At 47.6% G+C, this 27,577-nt stretch overlaps 1 protein-coding gene across 11 annotated transcripts in view; it reads left to right on the forward strand.

Annotated features, from left to right (window-relative positions):
• The window catches only part of LOC119175608 (uncharacterized), a 497,980-nt gene that overhangs the window by 342,582 nt on the left and 127,821 nt on the right, over positions 1-27,577 (forward strand). For 10 of the 11 annotated variants that reach the window (XM_075881653.1, XM_075881644.1, XM_075881647.1 and 7 more), the window contains 2 exons: positions 1,890-1,985; positions 21,706-21,843. In XM_075881653.1, the coding sequence (XP_075737768.1) occupies positions 1,890-1,985; positions 21,706-21,843 (234 nt within the window). The remainder of the gene's footprint in view (positions 1-1,889; positions 1,986-21,705; positions 21,844-27,577) is intronic. The other variant, XM_075881649.1, reaches the window with a different exon arrangement.

Here is a 27,577-nt window from a genome sequence, read left to right on the forward strand (position 1 = left end):
CGCTTGCGAAGCGATGGCCACCTGCGAAAGCAACAGCAAAATGCATGAGCTGTGGCTGGCTGATCAAAACTCGCAAAACAGCAACAAAAACTAAAAGGAAAGGCGGAAGGAGGAGGATTTTGACTCCTGCGTTCCTGCTGTCTGAGTCGACGAGTACGGGGAGAAAGCATGATAAAGAGAGAAATAAAAAAAAAAATAAGAAAGCCGTTCCACAAGTTAGAGATTGTGGAGTCGGAGCCCTCTTGCTTTTACATTTTTTTCGAGCATTTCGGGTTTTGGCGCAGGCGTGGTGCCGAGCAAAATTTGTCGAGTGCTGGGAGTGCCAAAGTGCACCTTCCACTTCCATCTCGCCCGCAGAACTGCACTGCCACGGAGATTGCGGGGTGCGGCGAGTACCGAAGCGCACCTTATAGCTCGTGTGGCGTTCAATATATCCAAAAGCAAGTAAAAATACCGTTTTATATAAACGTGCAAATTTACTTTTACAAAGGAATTTCAAGGGTATAACTTACGAGTTTGTTATACTTGAAACTTTAATATATGTGGGTTCGATATATCCATGTTCGGCTGTATGTGCACATTGGCAAAAAGAATCTACATGTCATTGCCGTGGAACTTGCAGAAATCAATGCCTTCGTCGGTATCAGAGTTTCTGCAGCACCATTCAGCAGTATAGTGACTGTAGCTACAGCAATTGCAGTGATTTACCGAAGCAAATAAAAAAATGCTAGAAAGGAAGCGGAATGCCGAGGACCACGCCAATCATCGGATGAAAATTAACTGGGCATTCTTGTTCTAGTTCACCTATTGCTCATGAGCTGCCCTCACCAAACAGTGGCAGCGCATGTTTTTCGCTTCGTCACCGGTAAGAGAACTTATAGTAGAACCACTGCTATAGTAGAACCACTGCTTATAGTAGAACCACTGTACTGCTGACCTGCCCAGATGGCCGGGTTAATATGGAAGTGTGTGTCCCCGCTCTCGTTCAACTGCTCACTGTTGTTTGCTCTAGTTATAACTTGTTTGTCTGCTACTCTACGACTGTTTGGATGGTGCTGGAGTAAGCATGCCTGCATTCTGTGATGAACTGCCAGCATATATGTGACTATTTCTTCACTTAGATGGCTGGTCAAGTAAGCTGTTAAAAGTGGGGTTAAGTAGTTATTGCACACTGGTTGACAAACGTGAGAACCCGTAGACTTACATAGTGTAGGACAGCCTATGTGGTGTCACGTCTATTCAATTGCAAACAATTTCTGAATGACTCTTAGTATATTTATTTAATTACTCTTTGTGCATAATAGTTACGCACTATGGGTCCTCTGTTGGCTGAAATATCACCACAAACGCAAAGCGACGTCAGCGAACAGGTGCTGACGCGCCACGCTGCTCGTAGGTTATGGACCTTAGTGGCAGAAGGTAGAAATTAAACGTGGGCGCTGGAGAGGGGCTTTCCGGGCAGGTCACGAGTACAGTAGGTCGTGGGTAGAACTCGCATGGCACCGCGATCGCCAAACAAATGTAGTGCTCAGAAGTACTATGCACAACGTGGAATTCAAATGTTAACTTCAATACTATAGCAAAAACCTTTTTTTTTTTCAAAAATGGTGGCTCTCTTCGCTTTACATTTTGAGCTTAATATGGTGCCTCTAGAGGATGTTTTGGCGTCCCCGAGGGTAGATTTGAATGGAGTCACTATGGTTCTTTTTTTAGCTTTCTTTTTTTTTTGTCCTCGTTCGGCGATGGGTGGAGCTAGAGACTTTCCGAGGCTTGGTGTTACTGTTTTCGTTCTCTCATTACAGTGGCCACTGATAAATGAGCTTGTTCAAAATTTTGTGTCACCTCAGCTGTGCTAAGCATTGAGCTTGCATACTTTTTTTTGTTCCCAGCCACAGCACCAGGCACCACTGAGGGACACCAAGGTGGTGTCTGTGAGCTTCGATGAGCCTGCTGACCAGAACAAGACACTCATAAGTGCAACCAAGGTGAAAGGCCCCTACTTTTTTCTGTGAGCTATGTTGTGTAAAAACATAGACTCTAATGTATTTGGTTTGTTTATTGGAGTATTTACATTCATCCCCACCCTATTCTGTGCTGCTCACAAAGTAAAAAAATGTTGAACGCTGAGAAACGGCACTTCCTACACAATCGCTAGTCAAGCCACCAGCCACAGCATGTGCGCAGAATGCACACATGCACAGCTCAAACAAACTGCTGTGACGCTCACCTTCCACTGTTTGCAGCATGGGTTGTGTGTATATGCCTTCATAGTCACCACAATAGCAAATTTGGGATTGTAAAGGTTTCATGGTGTTTTCGGCATTGCTATCCCCTGATTAGACACTCCCACTGGTAAGCTTTCCATTGTGTTAAGAGGGGAGGCTACCATCGGATACCAACTTTTTTGTTTATTGAGATATCTTAATGAAATTTTCAGGATAGACTTATAAGCAAAAGCATTAGAAGAACTACAAAATTTCATCAAGTTATGTTCACTGGTTTTCAAGTTACAGCAGAATATCAGGGTAGTGCACATGATTCTCTTATTCCAGGCCTGGAGAACTTTCAAAAGGTGCTGAAACTGTGAAATTAACTATGACGATTCCCAGATTGATACTCCAGGGGGTAACAGAGCCCTTTTTTTGAATTTCCTTGCTGAAAAGTTTTAGCAGACCATCAAACTTTGTGTTTGTGATTAGGATATTATCAATCAAATTTCGATTAAATATAGTAAATAACACACACAATATATTGAAAAAATGGGCTTGTCACCCCCTCAGAAATTTATTCATGTACATAATAAAAAAAGACTTATGGAAATCCAATGAGTGGTTGCAGAGATATGGCCGGAATAAGCAGCCTCACTAGCCAAAAAAGTCATTTTGAGAAAACGACGTTTGAAAGTTTTGAGCACATAGGCAGTTCTAAAATGAACCTGCAGCGTAGCTGGAGGTGTCCTTTGGCACTCTCTTTCTTTGCCGCCTTTCCATCTTCTCTAGGGATCGCTTCTTAGCCTTTTTCAAGCGCAGAGAATCTTTCTCGGCTGCCCGTTGAATGGCCAGGTGGCCAGGTGTTAGCCCCACTGATGAAGCTAGCTCTTGGGTGGCCCTGTAGCAGCCAGCATTGTATCTTAGCACTGCATCATGCAGTGCTGTCTCCACAGCAATCAGTAACGCATGCTGCTCTTTGGGCATGAGGGACCACAGCACAGAGTGAAAGGACTCTGATGCATTCTGCGTCTTTGCTCCCAGGCAGCGTTGCAGAAGAGAAGCCTGTGAGAGCCTCTCATAAATGGGTAGAAGTGCATCTGCAACATAGCGTGGCAGCTTGTACGAATGCTTCGGAGGTGGAACATCGGTAATCTTGCTGACATTGTGACGACACCAGGAGTCTGCACCCTCTGGGCACAAGTCGTGGTGCGGCTCCTCATCCGTCGACGTCACATGGTGGTACGATGCCATCAGTGTCCGCCGCATTGCAGCCACATCATAGGAATTGTTCCGTAGGGCCCAGCCATAATAATCTGTCAACTTGTCGATGAGGGCCTTTGTCAGCCTGCCCTTCCCTCCCAAAGCCTTGTCACTTTTCTGCACAAGGTTGCGAAGTGCAGTCCCCATCCTCTTCTGAACGTGGTTCAGGCATTCCTCTTTTGAAATGGGGACCAGTCCATAAACATTTTCTTGTACAAGGGCAGAGAAGGTGGCACTATCTCCATCAGACATGAGCGTTGTGTAACGGAGGTTGTGCTTTGACAGTAAGCGTGAAAAGAGGATGATAGCTGCCTCAACCTCCATTCTCCCTGATTTAGAGTCGGTGTTTTTGTGGCACACATGATTCTCCAGCCAGCATGCATAGTCTGCGTCTCCAGGCTTTGGCCCTACTTGGCAACCAAGGCACTGATTAGACAGAACAACGGCGTCCAAGATAAGGCCCGTATGGTATTCGATAATTGCCCCGACTCCAATATGGGATGTGTGCCCACGCTTGTGCCATGTTCCATCATAACAAACTGTTATATCCCTGGTGAAATATTGATCCATTTCTTTGTAAGTGGCTTTTACAGCAGAAGCAGATTCTGCATAGAAATTTTCTATGCATTGTGTCTGCGGTTCCCTGAATTTCTTCAGGTGCTTCTGAAAGGTCTTGTGATGGAGACCACGATGGGACACGTTCATCGCTGCCCGAAAGTCGTTGAGAGCTGTTTGTCCCTTGCCTATTTGTTTTTTTGCCATAATGGCTCTTACATTCACATCAAAGGCCTTTGTGTCATCCTGACGAGATGAACTCCATGAGCTTGAAACTACTCCACAATGCAAGCATACTAGCTCAAGCTTTGCAGCAAGTCCAAGTTGGGTGCCTCCTCGTACCTTCATCCCAATCGGGGTGCACCGGTGGCACGGTGTCCGAGATAGCAGGTCGTCTAGGGCATCCATTTGCACAAGGAAAAATTTTTCGCCTTCACTTGTAGCGGTGGCAGCTTCATGATCGCGCTCCATTGCCTGAAATTTCCGCTCCGTCGCTGGCATAGCGCCAAGTTTTCTTTGCGCAGCAGCGCGTTGTTGATCCGCCGCCTCTTTCTCCTCGCACGTCAGGAAACTTGTTCGCAAATGCACAGTTGACAACGCGATCGCACTCGAGGCCGATGAAAGAGAAGATGCGGAAGCCACTGTCGATGAGCAGGAGACACCAGGCGCACTTGTAACGACAAATTCTTGCCCCGGCGGAGCAGGAGTCCCGTTGCTAGGCGCGTCGATGCGACCACTCTCTTGCGTAGATGAAGCAGAAGCTGCCCCACAGGTACCGTTGGCGCGATCACCGTCAGCGCACGTGCGAGCAGAGAGCCTCGCCGCGCGGACAAGCTTCATAGCTCGCTTCCTTGCACCGAACGATTGTAGAGTCTTCTTTTTTCGTTGGGCGCATCGTGAGCGAACACAACAACAGTCTCGTATAGACGGTTGAAAATCGTCTCGTAAAGACGGTTGAAAATCGTTTCGAAGACAGTTGAAACGTGGAGAGTATGCGAACGGCTGCAACGATACACGGAAGCGAGCGGAACACAGACGCCGGACGGAGGAGTAGCAGACGAGCGACCGCATCGGCCGCATTATGCGCAAGAGCGCTACGTCATCGCGTGCAGCAGCCAATGGTAGTCGCGGGCTCCCCCGCGTCCTTTGGGAGCGCGCGTTTCGCCCAATCCCAGCTGCGCGCCTCAGCCGCGGGAAACTTGAAAGCTCTCGAGAGCCCTCCAATCATGAGCGGCTTGCTCCTCTCCTGCGCTGCCGCCGGCGACGCAGGTGGCGGGGAAAGAAAGAGCAAGAATTCACAAACAAAACAACACCAAAATGGCGGCGCTCCGTCGAGCGGTCGAGAAACTGCGATCCCGCCAAGTTGGGGTATTTTGAGCGCTCGCGCGCCGCTCGAGGGCCGCCGCGGCATGTTCTAAACTTTATTTCAAATGGTTTCGCGACGAATTAGATGTTGATATTTACAGAAAAGGTAGTTTATGACACATACTGCCCGAATATGTGGTTTGCCGAAAATCGACTTTTTCGCGATTTTTCGGTTTTCAAAGGCCGCGTCCCCCCTCAAAGAAAACAGCTGCCATAAAAGTTCGTTGTCGGTCTCTTTCCTACAATATTATTACATGAATGATGAGTTGCTTACACCATAAACTATGAGATAAATATATTTACCACAGGTGTTGCGCAGCTGACTGGTTCAGCTCAGCTCAGAGAGCGAGCAGCAAGAGATCTTTATTCACTTCGTCAGGTGGCGTTTCTCTTTGGCGCTCTCTTCGTCGAGCATTGCGCAGGCAGAATGCATGTGGACATCATGAAGTCTAAAAATTTTCTGACTCTTTGGGAAGCCTGTGAATCGAAAAACCATTGAAAAGGTATCATTGAGGTGTTTCCTGCGGCAGAACTTGAAGATTTTGAAATGAATATTAAAATAATGACAAAGGTCGAAATCTTTTACCATTCTTTAGGTGGCACCTTGGGACTGTGTTTGAGTGGCGTTGGTGGCATGAGGGGAGGGTGTGCTGTTTCGAGTAGTGGGAAATCGACGCCATTGTGCCAGCTGGAAATTACTGTGCCATACTGCTCCATAAGCGTCTTTTTTGTTTAATTTGTGCCATTGCTACTTCACAAGGTGGTTTTAAAACCGAAAGTAACATTGACAGCAGGCATTGTGAATGATTATTACGTGTGATTGCAACCTCGTACACTTGCATTTCTGCATTTGTAGACTCTTGTGTCATTGTGAAAGCATTGAATCGGCCGATTAATTGCACCGACTTCCACGCGATTGTGCTGCTGCTTTTTTCTGATGAAGCTGTAAGTGTATATTCACAGTATGGACCGTAATGAGGCTGCAAATGGCACACAGATGCTGTACAAGGGAGTATCGCAGCACATTTGCTCATAATGAGTTTCGAATTTTCAGCTCGTTCATCAGATGGCAGCGGCGGTGCCACACCACGCGCCTGAAATTAGCTTGTGCAGCTCGCCTCCCTCTCGCTGGCGCCTGTTGCGCCTGCACGAGCCGCCGTAGCGTGCCCACCATAGCGAGGAGGGGTCCTCTATTCTTCCCTACTTCAGGCTTCACAAAATGTGATGCAATGCCCTCGCCTCAGTTTATTTTTTCCTCCGTGAATTGTGCACTTAAAGAAATGCAAATTGGTACTGGTCGTAGGAGTGTGCACTGGTGGGTGGGTCAGTAGGGGGTGCAAAGACACTGACATAATAGGGAGCTCCCCCCCCCCCTGCGAACACACTTATGTGCTTGTCTGTTAATGCGCACTACATTTAGTGCGTAGTTAGCGGTGTTCCCGGCAGGTTTCATCAAGCCCGGCATGTTGGCCGGCCTTGATATTTTTGCCACGCGTAAGCTACGTCACCTCAGGATAACCGTCGCCTCAGGTAGACAGGATAACCGCTGGTCGTTAAGGGGGGACGCGGCCTTTGAAAACCGAAAAATCGCGAAAAAGTCGATTTTCGGCAAACCACATATTCGGGCAGTATGTGTCATAAACTACCTTTTCTGTAAATATCAACGTCTAATTCGTCGCGAAACCATTTGAAATAAAGTTTAGAACATGCCGCGGCGGCCCTCGAGCGGCGCGCGAGCGCTCAAAATACCCCAACTTGGCGGGATCGCAGTTTCTCGACCGCTCGACGGAGCGCCGCCATTTTGGTGTTGTTTTGTTTGTGAATTCTTGCTCTTTCTTTCTCCGCCACCTGCGTCGCCGGCGGCAGCGCAGGAGAGGAGCAAGCCACTCATGTTTGGAGGGCTCGCGAGAGCTTTCAAGCTTCCCGCGGCTGAGGCGCGCAGCTGGGATTGGGCGAAGCGTGCGCTCCCCAAGGACGCGGGGGAGCCCGCGACTGCCATTGGCTGCTGCGCGCGATGACGTAGCGCTCTTGCGCATAATGCGGCCGATGCGGCCGCTCGCCTGCTGCTCCTCCGTCCGGCGTCTTTGTGTTCCGCTCGCTTCCATGTATCGTTGCAGCCGTTCGCATACTCTCCACGTTTCAACTGTCTTCGAAACGATTTTCAACCGTCTTTACGAGACGATTTTCAACCGTCTATACCAGACCGTTGTTGTGTTCGCTCACGATACGCCCAACGAAAAAGAAGACGCTACAATCGTTCGGTGCAAGAAAGCGAGCTATGAAGCTTGTCCGCGCGGCGAGGCTCTCCGCTCGCACGTGCGCCGACGGTGATCGCGCCGACGGTACCTGTGGGGCAGCTTCTGCTTCATCTACGCAAGAGAGTGGTCGCATCGACGCGCCTAGCAACGGGACTCCTGCTCCGCCGGGGCAAGAATTTGTCGTTACAAGTGCGCCTGGTGTCTCGTGCTCATCGACAGTGGCTTCCGCATCTTCTCTTTCATCGGCTTCGAGTGCGATCGCGTCGTCAACTGTGCATTTGCGAACAAGTTTCCTGACGTGCGAGGAGAAAGAGGCGGCGGATCAACAACGCGCTGCTGTGCAAAGAGAACTTGGCGCTATGCCAGCGACGGAGCGGAAATTTCAGGCAATGGAGCGTGATCATGAAGCTGCCACCGCTACAAGTGAAGGCGAAAAATTTTTCCTTGTGCAAATGGATGCCCTAGACGACCTGCTATCTCGGACCCCGTGCCACCGGTGCACCGCGATTGGGATGAAGGTACGAGGAGGCACCCAACTTGGACTTGCTGCAAAGCTTGAGCTAGTATGCTTGCATTGTGGAGTAGTTTCAAGCTCATGGAGTTCATCTCGTCAGGATGACACAGGATGGTTGCCAAGTAGGGCCAAAGCCTGGAGACGCAGACTATGCATGCTGGCTGGAGAATCATGTGTGCCAGAAAAACACAGACTCTAAATCAGGGAGAATGGAGGTTGAGGCAGCTATCATCCTCTTTTCACGCTTACTGTCAAAGCACAACCTCCGTTACACAACGCTCGTGTCTGATGGAGATAGTGCCACCTTCTCTGCCCTTGTACAAGAAAATGTTTATGGACTGGTCCCCATTTCAAAAGAGGAATGCCTGAACCACGTTCAGAAGAGGATGGGGACTGCACTTCACAACCTTGTGCAGAAAAGTGACAAGGCTTTGGGAGGGAAGGGCAGGCTGACAAAGGCCCTCATCGACAAGTTGACAGATTATTATGGCTGGGCCCTACGGAACAATTCCTATGATGTGGCTGCAATGCGGCGGGCAGTGATGGCATCGTACCACCATGTGACGTCGACGGATGAGGAGCCGCACCACGACTTGTGCCCAGAAGGTGCAGACTCCTGGTGTCGTCACAATGTCAGCAAGATTACTGGTGTTCCACCTCCGAAGCATTCGTACAAGCTGCCACGCTATGTTGCAGATGCACTTCTACCCATTTATGAGAGGCTCTCACAGGCTTCTCATCTGCAACACTGCCTGGGAGCAAAGACGCAGAATGCATCAGAGTCCTTTCACTCTGTGCTGTGGTCCCTCATGCCCAAAGAGCAGCATGCGTTACTGATTGCTGTGGAGACAGCACTGCATGATGCAGTGCTAAGATACAATGCTGGCTGCTACAGGGCCACCCAAGAGCTAGCTTCATCAGTGGGGCTAACACCTGGCCACCTGGCCATTCAATGGGCAGCCGAGAAAGATTCTCTGCGCTTGAAAAAGGCTAAGAAGCGATCCCTAGAGAAGATGGAAAGGCGGCAAAGAAAGAGAGTGCCAAAGGACACCTCCAGCTACGCTGCAGGTTCATTTTAGAACTGCCTATGTGCTCAAAACTTTCAAACGTCGTTTTCTCAAAATGACTTTTTTGGCTAGTGAGGCTGCTTATTCCGGCCATATCTCTGCAACCACTCATTGGATTTCCATAAATCTTTTTTTATTATGTACATGAATAAATTTCTGAGGGGGTGACAAGCCCATTTTTTCAATATATTGTGTGTGTTATTTACTATATTTAATCAAAATTTGATTGATAATATCCTAATCACGAACACAAAGTTTGGTGGTCTGCTAAAGCTTTTCAGCAAGGAAATTCGAAAAAAGGGCTCTGTTACCCCCTGGAGTATTAATCTGGGAATCGTCATAGTTAATTTCACAGTTCCAGCACCTTTTGAAAGTTCTCCAGGCCTGGAATAAGAGAATCATGTGCACTACCTTGATATTCTGCTGTAACTTGAAAACCAGTGAACATAACTTGATGAAATTTTGTAGTTCTTCTAATGCTTTTGCTTATAAGTCTATCCTGAAAATTTCATTAAGATATCTCAATAAACAAAAAAGTTGGTATCCGATGGTAGCCTCCCCCCTTAAGGGTAACTAACTGGATTCCCAGAGAAGGGAAGCGGGTTAGGGGGAGACAGAAGGTTAGGTGGGCTGACGAGATTAAGAAGTTTGCGGGTATAAATTGTCAGCAGCAAGCACAGGACCGGGTTAACTGGCGGAACATGGGAGAGGCCTTTGTCCTGCAGTGGACGTAGTCAGGCTGATGATGATGAAGCTACGTCACCACGCGTACAGCGGCGCCAACCAACCAGAGGGCGCGATGCCTCGGAACGTTATGCCAACGCCTCCTCTAAACAATGCCTGGGGAATGGCTCGCGCTCCCAGCGGAGTTGGCCTGCCTTCAGTTTTGAGCAAGCGCCGCGCGGTGGCGCTCGCAACCGAGACTATTATCATGGCGACGGGCGGTACCAGCTGAGCGTTTTTCATCTGCGGCCCCTAGGGACGCGTCAGTCGAAAGTTGTTCGAGACCTGCAACTGTGCACCACTGTTTCGGAGGCTATGCAAAGTGTTGCGCTGTTGCACCGTCCGCCACAGGTGACGCTAGCGACCGAGAACATTCTAAAATAAAGGAGGGAAAGGGTGTGGCAGCCGTTTATCTTCTCATGCGGCAGGCATCTTCTAGAGGAGGCGTTGGTTATGTCTAACGGCGGCTGCTTCGAAGGCACACCCGAGTGCTAGAAGCAAGCACAGAAACTACTCCAAACGTTCCTGAATGACCGCTTCGTAATCTAGAACGACAACGACACGACGAACGACTGCGAGTGCTACCAGCATGACGCGGTTTCGTGCCGAGTTCGAGCGACGCCGACAAATCCAGCGAATGCCGGCCGGCTATGCTAGCGCCGGTCCCGAGTGCGATTGTCGGCCGAGCTAAAGGAGCATGTCGGTGTTCTTGTGCTTTGATCTGTAACTTTCTGTGCTAAAAATGAGTGTAAACAGACTTCGGAGGTTTGAAGTTTTGAGCGTGAGCCCTCACCTACCGCGGAGGCAATTCAGAGCGGTGTCATTTGCATCCGGCGCAGGCCTCTATCGTCTAGTTCGTATGAACCAGCACATGCGAGAACCATCGGCTGAAAAAACTCTACGGTAGTTTCCGTCGCAAGATAGACACCATATATGACACCCGAAACATCGCGTAGTTCATACGGAGGAGTTTTTATCTGCACTGTGTTTTTCAACATTGGTATTCATCATCGCTGAAAGCGAACCTCGCACTAGCCAACACATTTCGCTGATGTGAAAACGTACGTACTTGTAGAAGTGTATTCACGGATTATACGACGCTGAAACATTCGTTGGCTTCGGTGCAAATCGTTTTCGTGTTTTGCCAAGCTAATAACAAGCGTGCGCTGGTTGGTAGCAGTGTGAGGTGACTTTGTGTTGGGTACCACCAACGCTGAAACATTCAGCTGTCAGTGGTCTCATTTCCATTCACGTACAAGACAAACTCGAGTGCGCGTTGCTGTGGTGATCGAAAAAGAAAGGTGCATGATTAAGTGCTGCTGGTATTGCCTGCTATTTCACTTCTCGCTTCTGCTTCTCTGCCACGCTCAGTAGCACATACGTTGTTTGGAGGCATTCTAACACACACATTCCTAGTTTATAGTTCATTCTGATACTCATTGCTATAGGCATACAATGGCACTTCTCCATCATTTTACAGTTTACTATAACGCGCGTTTTGTTTACAGCTGGACAGATAACTGAAAACCTTGTGAGAAACACCTGATTTGAAATCAGCTGCACGATGACACGATAGTTGGAAGAGAAGATCACCACATATATGCACAGAATGAAAGTGCACTAGTATGGTACTGCAATTTGCATAGAAATGCAAAAAGTACCTCATGTTACTTATGAGACCTTTCAGAACTGTGCATATATTTATCTGTTCCTCCAGACTGTAATGAGCTGAAGATATTCGATGGTTTCGAACATTGAATATTTGTATGTGTTTCCAAGGAGCGCTTCATTTCTGTTCGGTTTCTTTAGTATATGCATTAACTTGGATTATATATATGCATGTACTCAAGCATATTCAGTTCAGCTCTGCTGGAAAACTTCCCAAAACTTCTGTACGGTGCTCTGGTGCAATCCTATGATCGGTATCTGTCCCATCAAAAATTTTGGGCATGCTTTATTGCATTATAGGGTATTTTGACAATTGACATGTGAAAGCCACAGTGCTTGACTGTAATCACAAAATTAATGTCTGTCTCATCAAGAAGTGTCAGATGCATTTCGTAGATGTTAAAGGATATTTAAGCTACCAGCAAAGTGCTGAAGCCTTCAACACAGCACTGATCCGCAATCACCATCCAGCTTAGAAGTCATTTGTAGTGCTCTCTAACACGTTCAAATAAAGTTATCAAACACTGGATTAACCTACTTGGTTTGATTCCTAATACCAGTGTGTCTGACATTTTGGAGGCACTAATATTATAATAATGTTCTATTTCTCTGATTTCTTACCGGGGTGCACTCAAGGGTAGTGATATTTGTTTACCTTGGCACACTTATTGTGATATTACTGTTTAAATCCTTTCATTTTGTGTATATGTACGTTACTTTTGCAGTAGCCTCACGTAGGGCTGCCGTATTTGAAAATAAATAAATATACCACCCAAAAGTGTTCCACGCTGTGCTCGTTTCCAATCTGATCACTAATATTTGTTGCATCATGATGTGTCGGGTGTGTTTTGTTGCATTGGAGAACATTTTGGCTGCCTTCCATGAAGGGTTCAGTTCCAGTATTATGACCGATATCTGTGACTTCATGAAGAGTTAGGCACGGTTTGTCGTTTTAGAAAATACTAAATACTACGGTTTGTTGTTTTAGAAAACTACAGACAACGTCCAGAAGTTTTTTATACAGGGTTCAGTTGCAGTTATATGACCAATATCTGTGTTATCATGAAAGTTTCAAGTACAGTTAGTTGCATTAGAGCACATTTTGACTACAAAAAATGCCCAGAGGCATTCTACGTAGTGCTTGGTTCCATTCTTATGACCAGTATCTGTTGTATCATTAAGAGCCAGATGCAGTTTCTTGCATTAGAGGATATTTTCAATACGCTTATCATTCAAAAGCCCTCCGCACAGGGCACAATTACCGCCTCATGACCTGAATCCGTCACATCATGAAGAGTAGGGTGTGGGTTGTTGCATTGGAGAACATTTCAGCTCCAGACAACGTTCAAAAGCCTTTTATTCAGGGTTCAGTTCCAATATTATGACCGATACCTGTGACTTCATGAACAGTTGGGTGTCGTATGTCGTTTTAGAGAATACTTTGACTAAAGACAACGTTCAGAAGTCTTCCATACAGAGTTCAGTACCAATATTATGACTGATATCTGTGACTTCAGGAACAGTAGGATGTTGTCTGTCGTTTTAGAATATACTTTGACTAAAGACAACGTCTAGAAGTCTTGCATTAAGGTTTCAGTTCTAATATTATGACCGATATCTGTGACTTCATGAACAGTTGGGTGTCGTCTGTCGTTTTAGAGAATACTTTGACTAAAGACGACGTCCAGAAGTCTTGCATTAAGGTTTCAGTTCTAATATTATGACCTATATCTGTCACATCATGAAGTGTGAGGCACAGTTAGTTGCATTAGAGCACATTCGGACTATGGAAAATGCCCGAAGGCATTCTATGCAGTATTTGGTTCCTATCTTATGACCAATATCTGTTGTATCAATAAGAAACAGGTGTGCTTTGTTGCATTAGAGGATATTTCGAACACACACACATCAGCCGGAAGCCTGCTACTGTGGCCTCAATTGTAGTCTTATGACTGACTTACATCTGTCAGATCATGAAGTTTAAGGCGTGATTATTAAGTTGAGTGCTATAAAATATGATGTGTAATTATACTGAAGGTACCAGCATATTCAAGATATTGTTAATAAATTTTGTAGTGCAGGTATAGAAACCCGGTTGTTTGTAAACCTGATCAGGAGGGCAGCCATCCCCTCATTCCCTAAAGAGAGGAGGGGGGGAGTTCAATGTCAACTCCATATATTAACATAATAGTGAGGGGGTGCTAAGTCAGCCCCTACATGAAGGGGGGCACTGCGACAAACTTTTGCCCCCCCCCTCCTCCTCCTTAAGGAGAACTCTGCACACGCCTATGATAGACGTACAGTATGCTAGACGCGAATGTTCATTCGCGGGAGCGGCACGCGCACCGATATTGATTCCTGGTGAATACCGCTGTAGTTACTTTCGGCACTGGAATGTCGATTACTTCTAAAGTACTTTAAACTGTGGTGGGTCAAGCACTGTAAATTTTTTAACGTGTTATCATATCTTCTAAAACATATGAACCCGCTCCAGTTAGGAACGTGCCGTTCTGTGCTGAACTTGGACAGTTCTAAGCCAAAAGGTCAAGCAACATTGTGCATTGGCCTTGGACGCGTGGGCGTCAACGCGGTTGACGCGGGCCAATGGTTGCGCGCCCTTTTCCTCCACAGGCGTGACTAGACGCTTTTGATGCGTTAGTGCGTGCATACGCGTGCCAGTGGTTGGCACTTAACAGTGAGGACTGCGGCTCAAGTGATAGCTCTAGCGAAAGCAGCGACAGTGCGTGAATTGTGACTGGCATTGCAGACAGCGTATTCTGCAAGCTAAATAAAGCCTTTTCTGTCTACATATGTGCTATGTCGCTTGAGCAGTAGCTTTTGTACAGCCTTTCCTGTATATGAAATGTGCGGGCAATACGCGAGGATTTTTTTTTCTTTCTCGGTGAGCTGAAAGTGGGGGTGCGGTTTATATCCAGGGGCGAGTTATACGCGCAAAAATACGGTAATTCGAACTTCTGGTTAATTCAAACTTACGATGACGTTCCATCAAGGCTATGTGTATTTCAATGGGCAAAAACGCCCGGTAATTCGAACGCCTAAGCTCTTCTGACGGTTAATTCGAATATACCGTGCTCCGAAAATGCTCTCGGCAGCCTGCCCAATTTCACCGCGGCACCTGCAACACCGCAACGCTGCCCGCGAAGGAAATGGAAAGGAAAGAAAAGGCTGGGGTCGAATGTTTGCTCTCTGTCAAATGCCGATCTGCGACACGCCCGTGTCACGCTTCTCCCTTTTCTGTCCCTGCCACGTAAAGACCCTCCTCCTTCCAACGCCACGCACGAAGAGAGAGAGGAAAAAAAAGAAAACAGTCACTGGGTTGAATGATTGTGTGGTTGAAGGAAAGAAAAAAGGCACTATCTTCTGCAGCCCTTGCCCCTTGCGGGAGCACAGCGTTGCGCCTTGAGGGGGGAGGGGGGTCTCGCGCGCTAGTGCCACGTTTCCTCCTTTTCCTTCCCTGCCACTAACCCTTCTCCTTTCAAAGACGTGGGCGAACAGAGCAAAAAAAAAAACTGCCATGGAGTATTGGTTATCTCGATCTGCTTCTCTCCGCGTGGAGACGCTCCTCCTTTTTCGTGGCGTGCTGGCCATGCAGTCGTTGTTGTCGTCGTCTTTAGAAAGTGTCGGCGCTGGACATTTCCACGCGCAACTTCTCTTGCCAGGAGAATGCTGAAGCCGAAGTAGAAATGCTTTGCAAGCTGCGTGCGAAATTGATATTTTAGCTGCAAGGCAAACGTGTGCAGAAGCGTAGCACCACGTATACTTCAATTAATAACGGATGCCCTGTGATTTGTGAATAAATGTAACTCTTCTGAAACTTCCCCCTCGTGTGTTAGCTCAATGCACATGCGCCACTGCATGGAGAGCCCTCCTTTTATTTAGCTTTCATTAGTTCGAACAAATTTTTGGGCCTGTTCGAGTTCGAATTATCGAGATTCGACGGTAATTATCACCTTTGGTACCACCGACTTACCGGATTCAATTGAAACCGGCTACTGAAAGCTTCGAGTGGGGCCCTACATTCCAAATTTTCGTTGGTGTTTCAAATGTCAGCGCTTTGGACATTGATCGCAAAGCTGCAGAAGGGGCGCTACTTGCGCAAATTGTAGCTCCACCGAACACCCATCGGACAATTGTACTGCTGCAGCCAGCTGTGGGAATTGCGAAGGAGACCATCCCCCCTACTCGCGATCGTGCCCATCCTGGAAAAAGGAAAAAACAAATCCTTTAACCTAAAGATAAATTCAGTCTGTCTTTTCAAGAGGCGCGTCAGTGCTTCTCCCTCCTTAACAAGCACTCCCCTTTCTTTGTAGATGTGACTTTCTAGGGCGCCGTGCCCGCGAGTGTCATACGAAGTGCGATCGCGGTCGCGCCATCTGCGCCCAAGGCTGGAGTAGCCCGGGCTGCTCCGCCTCCTGCTGAACCGGTTCAGCAGACTTCCGAGTCTGCCGCACCCCGGATCACTGCACTCGCTGTTAGGTTTGAAACTTTTGTGAACGCGCCTGCTCATCAGGCACCATCTGCCACCTCGCAGAAGGTGATGGATACAAGTCCCACTCCTCCGGCGCCTCATACGCCGAAGGATATAAAGAACTCTCTGGAGCGCCCCCAGAAAGAAAAACATTGAATGACAGGGCCCCCAAAAGGCCCTGTAACCTGAAGTAACACTTTTTGTGCACACAGCACCACACATATTGAAAATGATGCATATAATACAGTGGATCTTCAGAGGACTCCGGAGCCCTCCTCTACGGCGTCTCTCATAATCATATTGTGGTTTTGGGGCGTTAAACCCCACATATCAATCAATCAATCATCTTCAGAGGACTGCTGAGAAACTTCGACGATATCCAAGAACTCTTACACAAATATACACCATAAGTGCTGTGTGTGCAAGAAACACACTTAAAATCGAAACACACTGGCTTCCTACGCAGTTAATTATTTTTTGAAAGGACCAAGAGGATGCGGTCACGTCATCCAGTGGTGTTGCCATAATAATTAATCAAGGAACAGCCTGTACACACTTATACCTTCAGACATCCCTGGAGGAAGTAGCTGTCCGAGCTGTCATCTTCAACAAACTGGTAACAATTTGAAGTATTTACAGACCTCCTCACCATCAACTGCACAAACACGAATTTCAGTTGCTAATCGATCAACCTCCAGAACCGTATCTCATCCTAGGGGATATTTTTAATGCTCATAGTAGCCTATGGGGTGACTCTCGCTGCGATGCGGGAGGTCGCCTTATTGAACAGTTTCTTTTCTCTTATGGTGCGCGTTTCCTCAATCGAAAAGATCCAACATACTATAGCCTGGCTAATAAATACCTACTCATCAATAGACCTCATCATTATCTCTCCATCGCTTCTACCTATACTCACATGGAAAATCATAAATAATCCTTACGGAAGTGACCATTTTCCTGTAATTTTGAGTAAACTAACATCATCGTGCGCGTCTCCTCAATGGAAAAGATCCAACATACTATATATAGCCTGGCTAATAAATACCTACTCATCAATAGACCTCAGCATTATCTCTCCATCGCTTCTACCTATACTCACATGGAAAATCATAAATAATCCTTACGGAAGTGATCATTTTTCTGTAATTTTGAGTAGACTAACATCATCTGAGTGTCCTGCACATGTTCCCAAATGGCTCATAGAAAAAACCGATTGGGACTAGTTTTATAAGATTGCTAGCTTAAGTTGGACTGACATATGTGGTGCTCGCATAGATGCATCTTTAGAGTACTTTACTGCTTTTCTTTTTGAAGCTGCAGCTAAGTGCGTTCTGCAAACATCTGGACTACCCAGAAAATGGCGCATCGCCTAATGAAACAGTGAGTGTTTCAATGCTCGCAAAACACAAAAGAAAGCATGGTGGCATCTTCGAGACTCACCGACCACGAAGAACCTTGTCAATTTTAAAAACATCATTTCTCAAGGCAGGAGGACGCATCAACAGGCCAGAAGAGAGAGGTGGCAGAAGTTTCTATGTGGCATCAACTCATATACACATGAGGCAAGAGTCTGGAGCATGATCAGTAGGCTAGTAGGACGAAAAGCACATCCTCTTCCTCTGGTAAACACACAAGGCAACGGTTTGGAACTCCCTCGGTGCACACTTTGAATAGGTCTCCAACTCATCCCATTACAGTCCAGCGTTTGAACTTTACAAAGCAAGAATAAAAAAACTAGAAATTGAATGCAAATCCATAAACAATGATGCATACAATGAACCTTTCATCTTGGCATAGCTTCAAGCATCGCTAAACTGCTGTAACAAGACCGCCCCAGGCTCCTACCATATAGTATGTGAAATGCTGAAACATCTGCCCCCTGAAACCCAAAAAACCCTCCTTCCCTTGTATAATGCCTTTTAGTTTTCTGGTGAAATTCCTTCCACCTGGAAAGAAGCAATCATTATTTCGATTCTTAAACAGGGTAAGGACCCAGCTTCAGCATCAAGTTACATGCCCATAGCATTGACGAGTTGCCTGTGCAAGGTATTAAAGAAAATGATAAACAGGCGACTGATGCATTCCTTTCAAACAAATAGCCTACTTGACCCATACCAGTGCAGGTTTCAAGAGGCTAAATCCACTACTGACCACCTTGTCCGTAGCGAGGCACAAATTTGTGGTGCTTTTATTCTTAAACAATTTTTTATTTCTGTGTTCCTCAACATGGAGAAGGCCTATGACACAACTTGGTGCTTCAGTATACTTCGAGACCTGTCACACCTAGGTGTGCAGAGCAGAATATTGGCAATAATTGAAAGCTACCTGTCCAATCAGACATTTCATGTTAGAGTAGGCACTGTGTTGACCTGCACATTCTTTCAAGAAACAGGAGTGCCGCAAGAAGGTTAATAGAAACTAGTTCATAGAAAGCATGTACATATAATAAAATGAATAGTCGCTCCATCTGCAAAGATGTTACATGTCCTTTACGTACTACCACAAGGTTAACGCAGACGAGGAACATCCCACTCATTCCATAATTAATAATTTGTCCAGTGCTACCTTGTTCAACAACTGTCCTTCACTGAGACAGCCCTACTCACTCCGTGTGAGGAGCCTCGTTGAGGAAGCAGGCGTGCCACTTCTAAAGACCCAGTTGATGGCTCCTTCAGCATATCCACCGCCGTGGCAGTGGCAGATTATTCACTGCGACGTATCTTTTGTGGAAGTTGCTAAACATGCACCTACTGCACACACTTTCTCGAACTTCAACATAAATACACTTGTCCAGAATTCTTTAAGATGTGTCAGTCTCGTACTGCTGTGTCCTATGGAGCTGTTGGCCCTTTTTTTTTTTTCAAAATTCGCAAACAAGCATCTTCACCGCACAAGTCCATGCTATATCTCTAGCCGTCAAGCATATCAAGGAATTACAACCTGAACATGCCGTTGTATACACAGATTCGTTCAGCACTGTAACAGCTTTGAAAACTCTGAAAAAACATAAAAATCCTGTCCTTGTATCGCTTTACTCTTTCATGCACGATCTATGCCCTCAAGTGCCAGGTTGTAGTGTACTGGGTGCCAGCACCGCGAGATCGCTGGAAACATAGTGGCAGACGCGCTGGCTGGCTCTACACATGACCATGCACCCACCAATACATCCCTGGCCATCCCTGCACTTGACATGAAACCTTTCCTACGACGGGAGCTCAGGGCGTGCTGGCAGTGCCTGTGGGATAGGCAAACAGATAACAAATTGCACGTTATCAAACCGAGACTTGAAAATTGACCAACATTATTTAGATCCCGCTACACACAAGTCACACTTACAAGGCTAAAAATAGGACACTGACTCAAAACATTCATACCTTTTGTCTGGCGGCAATTGCCGCCATTGTGTGAGAAATGTGGTGAACCACTTACGGGTCTCCACATCCTCGTACAGTGCAATGACACATCCTCGTACAGTGCAATCCTCATACAGTACAATCCGATTTTTAAACTTCAATCACTGCTTATATTTTTAAATGATGTACATAGTTTTCGCTACATATTTCAAGGTGATCCATAGCACAACCTCTGTTCCGAGGTCACGGCTGCGGTGACTACAACCCCACCCTGGTTTTATGATCATGACCTTTCGCCATCCACTTTTACTGCACATATTTCACGTCACTGTCATGATTTTAATACTTCCTTTTTTTTTACCCACGTTAGCACGGGAAATTTTAAGGGCCTTATACAGCCATGCACCATGTCATTGTTCACGTCTCTAGTCTACTGAAATGGCGCTGTTTGGTCATAAATTGTTCCTTGCGCCACAAAATACCACACATCATCATCATCAGATGCAGTGGGACAAGAACCGGTGCTGAATATTGTATGAGCGCTTCCTGGAAGAAAAGCTCTTGAGTTTCACAAAGTACCACACATCATCATCATCATCAGATGAAGTGGGACAAGAACCGGTGCTGAATATTGTATGAGTGCTTCCTGGAAGAGAAGCTCTTGATTTTTGTTCCAAAACTTTGGAATGAACATGTTTGTCGAACACTTGAGTCTATAAGTGTCTTAGTTACTAATGCATGAGATTGCATTGTTGCACATGTTTTTGTTTGTGCCCATTGTATTGCATGTAGTGGAGTACCTTTTCAGTGGTACCGTACTCTATTTGATAGCTGCCGAATGTAGACATTTGTGTGTTGTTTGTTCTGTGTTATCTAAGAATATATTTTTGGTTTTGTTATCAACTCTCAGCTCTGCTTCATTTTTTGTTTTTGGACCACAGCCAGCATTCCCTGGCATGCCAGAAGAACCAACGCTAAATTGTCTATGCTTTCGTGGTGCATTTAAAGGGGCTGATACGTCAGACTTTAAAATTAGCCCAGCGATTGCCTCCCTATTAATGGGACTAGTGACAGCGGTACACTGTAAGCTAAAATGAGATGCACACACTTTTGTTTTTCTTGCTAAAGTAACCTGGCTCAGTACACTTGCATCAAAGCATAGGTGACTTCTAACCTTGGTCTGGCGAAAAATTTTGCGCCCCAGAGACTTTTAATTTGATTGATCAAAGCTATGGCTGAGCCAACCACGTTGAAATGTCAGTCTCGTATGTGCTCGACCACAATTGTATGTGCCCCGTACAATGGTATTTTTATGTGCAACTTAGTAAGCGCTGTTAAACCCACAGCTTCAACTATATTCATAAAACATTGCACCAGGATCAAATTAATGGGTAAACTCGACTTTCGTGCTTACAGATATAACTTCAGATTATCTTAATTTTGTATGCGCAACAATGAAGTCGTCGTGACTTTTTAGTGAGGGGGTGGGGACAAAACCGGTAGTCAAGCATCCAAAGATTTCTTGGGTTAATTCAGTCATTTGTGCGTCATAGAACATTTATTATATGCACCAAGTAGTGTTTTATGTTTCAAAGTTCCAACTTCTGGACGATGTTAACCGAGGCTTCCTCTCTCGTCAGAGTGAGTAGGTCAACGCACACTGCAGAGGGCCACTTTGTCCGTGTATCACTGTTGAGCACTGGCGTGCAATTTCTCGGTGCACACGCTCAAGCGAGCCAATTACACATCGTTCATGGTAGCAGCAGCTTCATAAATGGTAAATTTTGTACCTCCTAAAGCCAAATAAAATTAAAACAAGAGAAAAGTGCCCACAGTTACTTGTAGGCAGCAACTGGGCATTGGTGGAATGAATACATCTGTCAGAACCGCCAGCCTTCAAAATGGTGGCCACGTGGTTCCCAGCACAGCTAGCGCGGCGCCTGCCAACCTGACTTCACGTGAATACAATTTTTGTCCGTAAGGTGACCACACCATAGAGGCATAATCGATGATGGGGCAAACAAGAGATTTTATGTAGCATAAGGTAAACATCTTTCTGGAAATTCTGCATTGTTTGACGTAGATATCTTAGTTTTTTTAAGGCTTTAGAACATATTAAGGCAATGTGAAGAAACTATGAAAGATCATGAGTAAATGTGACACAAAAATATTTGTACTGCACAACTCTGGTTAAAGAGGAACCATTAAAAGAGTATAAAGAGTAAGCATTCAAACCATTGCAGGGTCGTGCAAAAGTAAACACCAAGCGACGCCCACCATCGCGACGGAAGTTGCAAGCAGATGCAAAAGTTGACGGCCGCAGCCAAGATTCTTCAACCCATGGAGCGCTGTTTCCTTCATCACATGCCGATGTTGCTGTGGTAAGGTTATGTTAATGTTGATTAATGAATGTGATGCACATAAATGTCCAATGAGGCATGTGGTCAAATGAATGTCTACATTTGCCCAAAAAACTGGCCACAATAATGCACATGGACCCCTAGCTTGAAGCCCATGCAATCATTATATGCAGGAAACAGTTCTATAAGATAGGACAAGGCAAAAGAACATAAATCAACATTTTTTCGTTTCGTCTTATTGCACTGTTTTTTGCACATAATCATGAGTCAACCATGCTAAATGTGTAACCTTCTAAAGTCCTTATACTGTCAACTGCTGATTTTCTCTACATCAAATTTTTTTGGCAAGTTTAAAATTTAGACTCTTTTCCTACACTTCCTCAAGGTGCATGGAATCAATGTATATTTCTGAAATTTCAGACGCTTAAACTAGCGCTTTCGTGAGTCAATTGTGTCATGGCTGCAGAATATTCTGAAAGCTTTTTTCTGATGCTAAGGTGTTATGTGGTGAAGCATATTGAGATCCGAAAAAGCCACTGTCACTGCGGAAGTACAGTGATGGCTTTACAAATAAGCACCAGTCATAGAGTTCATATTGTCACGGGGTCGTGACGTGGCCGAAGACAGGAAACTTCGTGTCGGGATTTAACTGTTTATTTGGGCGAACCTGTGCCCGGTAAAGGGAAAGTCTTATTACAGCAGCAGTCTTGCACAGGTAGCAGTCTCGGACTGATAGCGGCGAACGCAGCGTCGGCCTTCGATCAACAACTGAGAAGCGGCGAAGCGCGTCGGCATTTATACCCTTGCCGTCGAATGTTCTAGCGTTATCGCTGGCGGTGGCGTAGGTTCCAGAACAATCTGTACTGTTCGCACAGTGGGCGTGATCTTATCGAAATGATCTACTACAGTCCGGAACCTTCTCGAAACCTGCAGGCGTGGTTTGCGCCGAGAATCGTGTGGTGTTTCGGAACGATAACAAAAACTTGGGAAATGGAACGTGGCATTGCCCCCCTCTGAAAAAAAAGGCATCGTCCCGATGCTTTAACTAAAGATGAAGGTACAATAATAATGCAAGAAAGTACAATGAATAAATTACAATACAACAATAATACAAAAAAACACTGTTTCAGTTTGTTAACGTGCATGAAATGGCTTGAGGCACGCGACATGGACGACTTCAGGTCGCGATCGGCGTCGTTGAGAGTTCGTGATGCCGTCGGGGACAACCTCGTAATCAAGTGGGCCGAGACGTCGAACCACCTTGTACGGTCCGAAGTACCGTCGCAGAAGCTTTTCACTTAGTCCACGTCGGCGTATCGGCGTCCACACCCAAACACGTTCACCGGGCTGGTATTCCACGAAGCGTGGTCGAAGGTTGTAACGGTGGCTGTCGGTCGTCTGTTGATTCTTGATACGCAGACGCGCAAGTTGTCGGGCTTCTTCGGCGCGTTGAAGGTACTCGCTCACATCGAGGTTTTCTTCGTCGGTGACGTTGGGTAGCATGGCATCGAGCGTCGTTGCCGGGCTCCTTCTGTAGACCAATTTGTATGGAGATATCTGCGTCGTCTCCTGCACCGCCATGTTGTATGCGAAGGTCACATACGGAAGAATGGCGTCCCACGTCTTGTGTTCGACATCAACGTACATTGACAGCATGTCGGCGATCGTCTTGTTAAGCCGCTCGGTGAGGCCGTTGGTCATTGGATGGTACGCTGTCGTCCAGCGGTGGTTTGTTTGGCTGTATGCCAAGATCGCTTGAGTTAAGTCGGCAGTGAATGCCGTTCCTCTGTCGGTGATAAGGACCTCCGGGGCGCCGTGACGTAGGACGATATTTTCGACGAAGAACTTGGCTACCTCGGATGCACTGCCTTTTGGCAGGGCTTTTGTCTCGGCGTAGCGGGTGAGGTAGTCGGTAGCTACCACGATCCACTTGTTTCCGAAAGCCGACGTCGGGAACGGTCCCAGTAGGTCCATACCAATCTGCTGGAAAGGTCGGCAAGGTGGATCAATTGGCTGCAGAAGTCCCGATGGCCTTGTCGGCGGTGTCTTGCGTCGCTGACAGTCCCGGCATGTCCTCACATAACGAGTGACGTCGGTGGTAAGACGTTGCCAGTAGTACCTTTCTTGTATCCTCGCGAGCGTGCGAGAAACACCGAGGTGCCCTGCCGTCGGATCGTCGTGCAGGGCCTGCAGGAGTTCTGGTCGCAGAGCTGAAGGCACCACGAGGAGGTACTTAGCTCGAAGCGGTGAAAAGTTTTTCTTTTGTAGAAGACCGTTTCGTAAAAAGAACGACGCAAGTGCGCGCTTGAATACCTTCGGGACTTCGGCGGTCCTGCCTTCGAGGTATTCTATTAGGGCCTTAAGTTCCGGGTCGGCCCGCTGTCGTTCAGCGAAGTCGTCGGTAGTTATCGTTCCCAAGAAGTAGTCGTCATCCGGGTCATCGGGTAGCGGTTGGTCGACAGGCGCACGAGAAAGACAGTCAGCGTCGGAGTGTTTTTTTCCGGACTTGTAAATGACAGTAATGTCATATTCTTGAAGTCTCAGGCTCCATCGTGCGAGGCGACCTGAAGGGTCCTTCAAGGTGGCTAGCCAACACAAGGCGTGGTGGTCGCTCACTACTTTGAAGGGCCTGCCGTAGAGGTAGGGGCGAAATTTCGACGTAGCCCAGATGATGGCGAGGCACTCCTTTTCTGTTGTGGAATAATTTGCTTCTGCTTTGGATAGCGATCGGCTGGCGTAACTAATAACCTTTTCAAGTCCGTCAGCCCTCTGCACAAGAACGGCGCCAAGACCTACGCTGCTTCGTGATTGGGGTCTGCCGAATTTTCGATGACGACGAAAAGCAATCTTCGTATTGCAGGAGCAGGGCCTTGAGCTGTTCTTGGTTATCGTTCGGAAGTCTGGGACTGACGTCGAAAGCTATGGGAGGGGCTTGGTTCCTCTGAGCAGGTTCCACAGAATCGGCGAGAGCGAAAGCACTGGTGGCTTCGACAATTTCTTCGATGTATGCGACCGTTGTTCCTTTGTTCACATGTTTGTACTCATTGCTGAAATTCGTGAGCATAACTGTTGCTTTGCCTCCCCGCAGCTCTGCAATTCCTCTTGCGACGCAAATATTTCGGGTGACCAACAGATGCTGACTGCCTTCAACGACGCCTTCCAAGTCAGGTGATTTAGGAGCGCCGACTGAAATAATGACGCTTGAGCGAGGCGGAATGGTGACTTCTTCTTCCAGCACATTCAAGGCATGGTGTCCTGACGGCGTGCGCGGCGGTAGTGCTTCTTCTGTGGATAACGTTATCGACTTTGTTTTTAGGTTGATGACAGCACCATGGAGGCATAAGAAGTCCATGCCAAGGATGGCATCTCTCGAGCAACGCTGTAGGACTACGAAGTCTGTACGATAAATACGGCCGTTAATGGTGACTCTCGCTGTGCAGATTCCTGCAGGCGTTACGAGATGACCTCCGGCTGTGCGGATTTCAGGGCCTTTCCAAGCTGTCCTAACTTTCTTCAACTTTGCGGCGAATGACCCACTGATGACAGAATAGTCGGCTCCAGTATCGACGAGAGCGGTCACACTGTGGCCGTCGATAAGAACGTCGAGGTCGCTAGTTCGCCGTCTCGCATTACAGTTAGGGAGTGGCATCGGGTCACGGCTGCGTCGGCTTGTTCCGCTGCTTCCATGTTGCGTCGTCCGGCCACCTTCGGTAAGTGAGCTTTTGCCTTCAGGGCTTTGCCTGGTTGGTGTTGTGTTCAAAAAGCTCCGTCGCGGCGGCGTCGTCGTCGGAGGATCTTCGGTAGTTCGTCGCACAGCAACCGCACCTCCATCGGTTGCTGCCCTTAGTTTCCCGGATACGGGCTAGAAGACCGGCCCCGCGTTGGGCCAGAGTACTGCCGGAGGTGCGGTGACATGCGGCGGCTGGGCGACGGCGAACGGGAAGGACTTCGTGGTGTCCACTGAGTCCCTGCCAGGTAGTCGGCGATGTCACGTGGGCGATCTCCTGGCTGCGGACGCGGTGCATTGAGGGCGAAGCCACGCAGTCCCATCTGTCGGTACTGGCAACGGTGGTATGTGTGCCCGGCCTCGCCGCAGTGGTAGCAGAGCGGGCGGTTGTCAGGTGCACGCCATACGTCCGTTTTCCTCGGTGCACTGCGCTGGCCCGCTGGGGAACGGTAGGACGTCGGTGGGGGTGGTGGCGGCGGTGGCGTCTGGCGACGGAAGTGCGACGGGGCGGCGTTTTGGCGTGGACGGGGAGGAGCGTTGTGGCGCACTGCAGCGGCGTAGCTCATAGTTTCTGGCTCGGGCAGCGGTGTTTGGGGAATTCGAAGCGATTGCCGGACTTCTTCTCGCACAATGTCGGCGATCGAATCCACTTGAGGCTGCGCCGAAGGCAACAGTTTGCGCAGCTCTTCCCGCACGATCGCTCGGATCGTTTCACGCAGGTCGTCGGAGTCACTGACTTGAGCAGCAGCGCATTCTGGAGTCGGGCGACGATTATACTGTCTGGTGCGCATGTCCAGGGTTTTTTCGATGGTGGTCGCCTCGGATACAAATTCTTGGACGGTGTTCGGTGGATTCCTCATTAGTCCCGTGAAGAGCTCCTGTTTGACCCCTCGCATGAGAAAACGAACTTTCTTTTCCTCAGGCATGTCTGGGTCAGCGTGACGGAATAGGTGGGTCATCTCCTCTGTGAAAATTCCAACCTTTTCATTTGGTAGCTGAACCCGGGTCTCGAGTACAGCAGCGGCCCTCTCTTTGCGAGCGACGCTCACGAACGTTTGCAGAAATGCGCCGCTGAAGACATCCCACGTTCGGAGCGTGGACTCCCGATTCTCTAGCCAGGTCTTTGCGGTGTCTTCCACATAGAAGTACACACGACGGAGCTTTTCTTCGTTGTCCCAGTGGTTGAGGGCGGCCACGTCGTATGTTTCTAGCCAGGTTTCCGGGTCTTCAAACGATGAGCCGTGGAACGTTCGTGGTTCCCTGGGTTGATGAATGACGATCGCGGGCTGGGACGCTCCGGTTGTCATTGTCGCTGCAGTCGAGGTCATGGTCTTGGTCTTCCGCGCCTTGTCTTGTAGAAGGCCGTACTCCGGTGGGAGACCTTGCTGTCGGCGGCTTGTTCGCTGCTCTTGGTTGGCGTCGGTGTCTTCTCCGCGATGGGGGCTGAGTTCACGGCTTGACGGGGGCGTCCGGTACATGAACGAAGCAGCACCTCCACCAGATGTCACGGGGTCGTGACGTGGCTGAAGACAGGAAACTTCGTGTCGGGATTTAACTGTTTATTTGGGCGAACCTGTGCCCGGTAAAGGGAAAGTCTTATTACAGCAGCAGTCTTGCACAGGTAGCAGTCTCAGACTGATAGCGGCGAACGCAGCATCGGCCTTCGATCAACAACTGAGAAGCGGCGAAGCGCGTCGGCATTTATACCCTTGCCGTCGAATGTTCTAGCGTTATCGCTGGCGGTGGCGTAGGTTTCAGAACAATCTGTACTGTTCGCACAGTGGGCGTGATCTTATCGAAATGATCTACTACAGTCCGGAATCTTCTCGAAACCTGCAGGCGCGGTTTGCACCGAGAATCGTGTGGTGTTTCGGAACGATAGCAAAAACTTGGGAAATTGAACGTGGCAATATAGTGACTCGAGGGAAAGCTTCCCTCGAGTCACTATATGAACTCGAGGCACGAAAATCTTGTATGAAACCGCATGGGTTTTGGCGTGATGGAATGAAATTAACTTGAGATGCTCAC

Source organism: Rhipicephalus microplus, chromosome X (genome assembly GCF_043290135.1).
Source record: "Rhipicephalus microplus isolate Deutch F79 chromosome X, USDA_Rmic, whole genome shotgun sequence".
NCBI classification, from domain to species: Eukaryota; Metazoa; Arthropoda; class Arachnida; order Ixodida; family Ixodidae; genus Rhipicephalus; species Rhipicephalus microplus.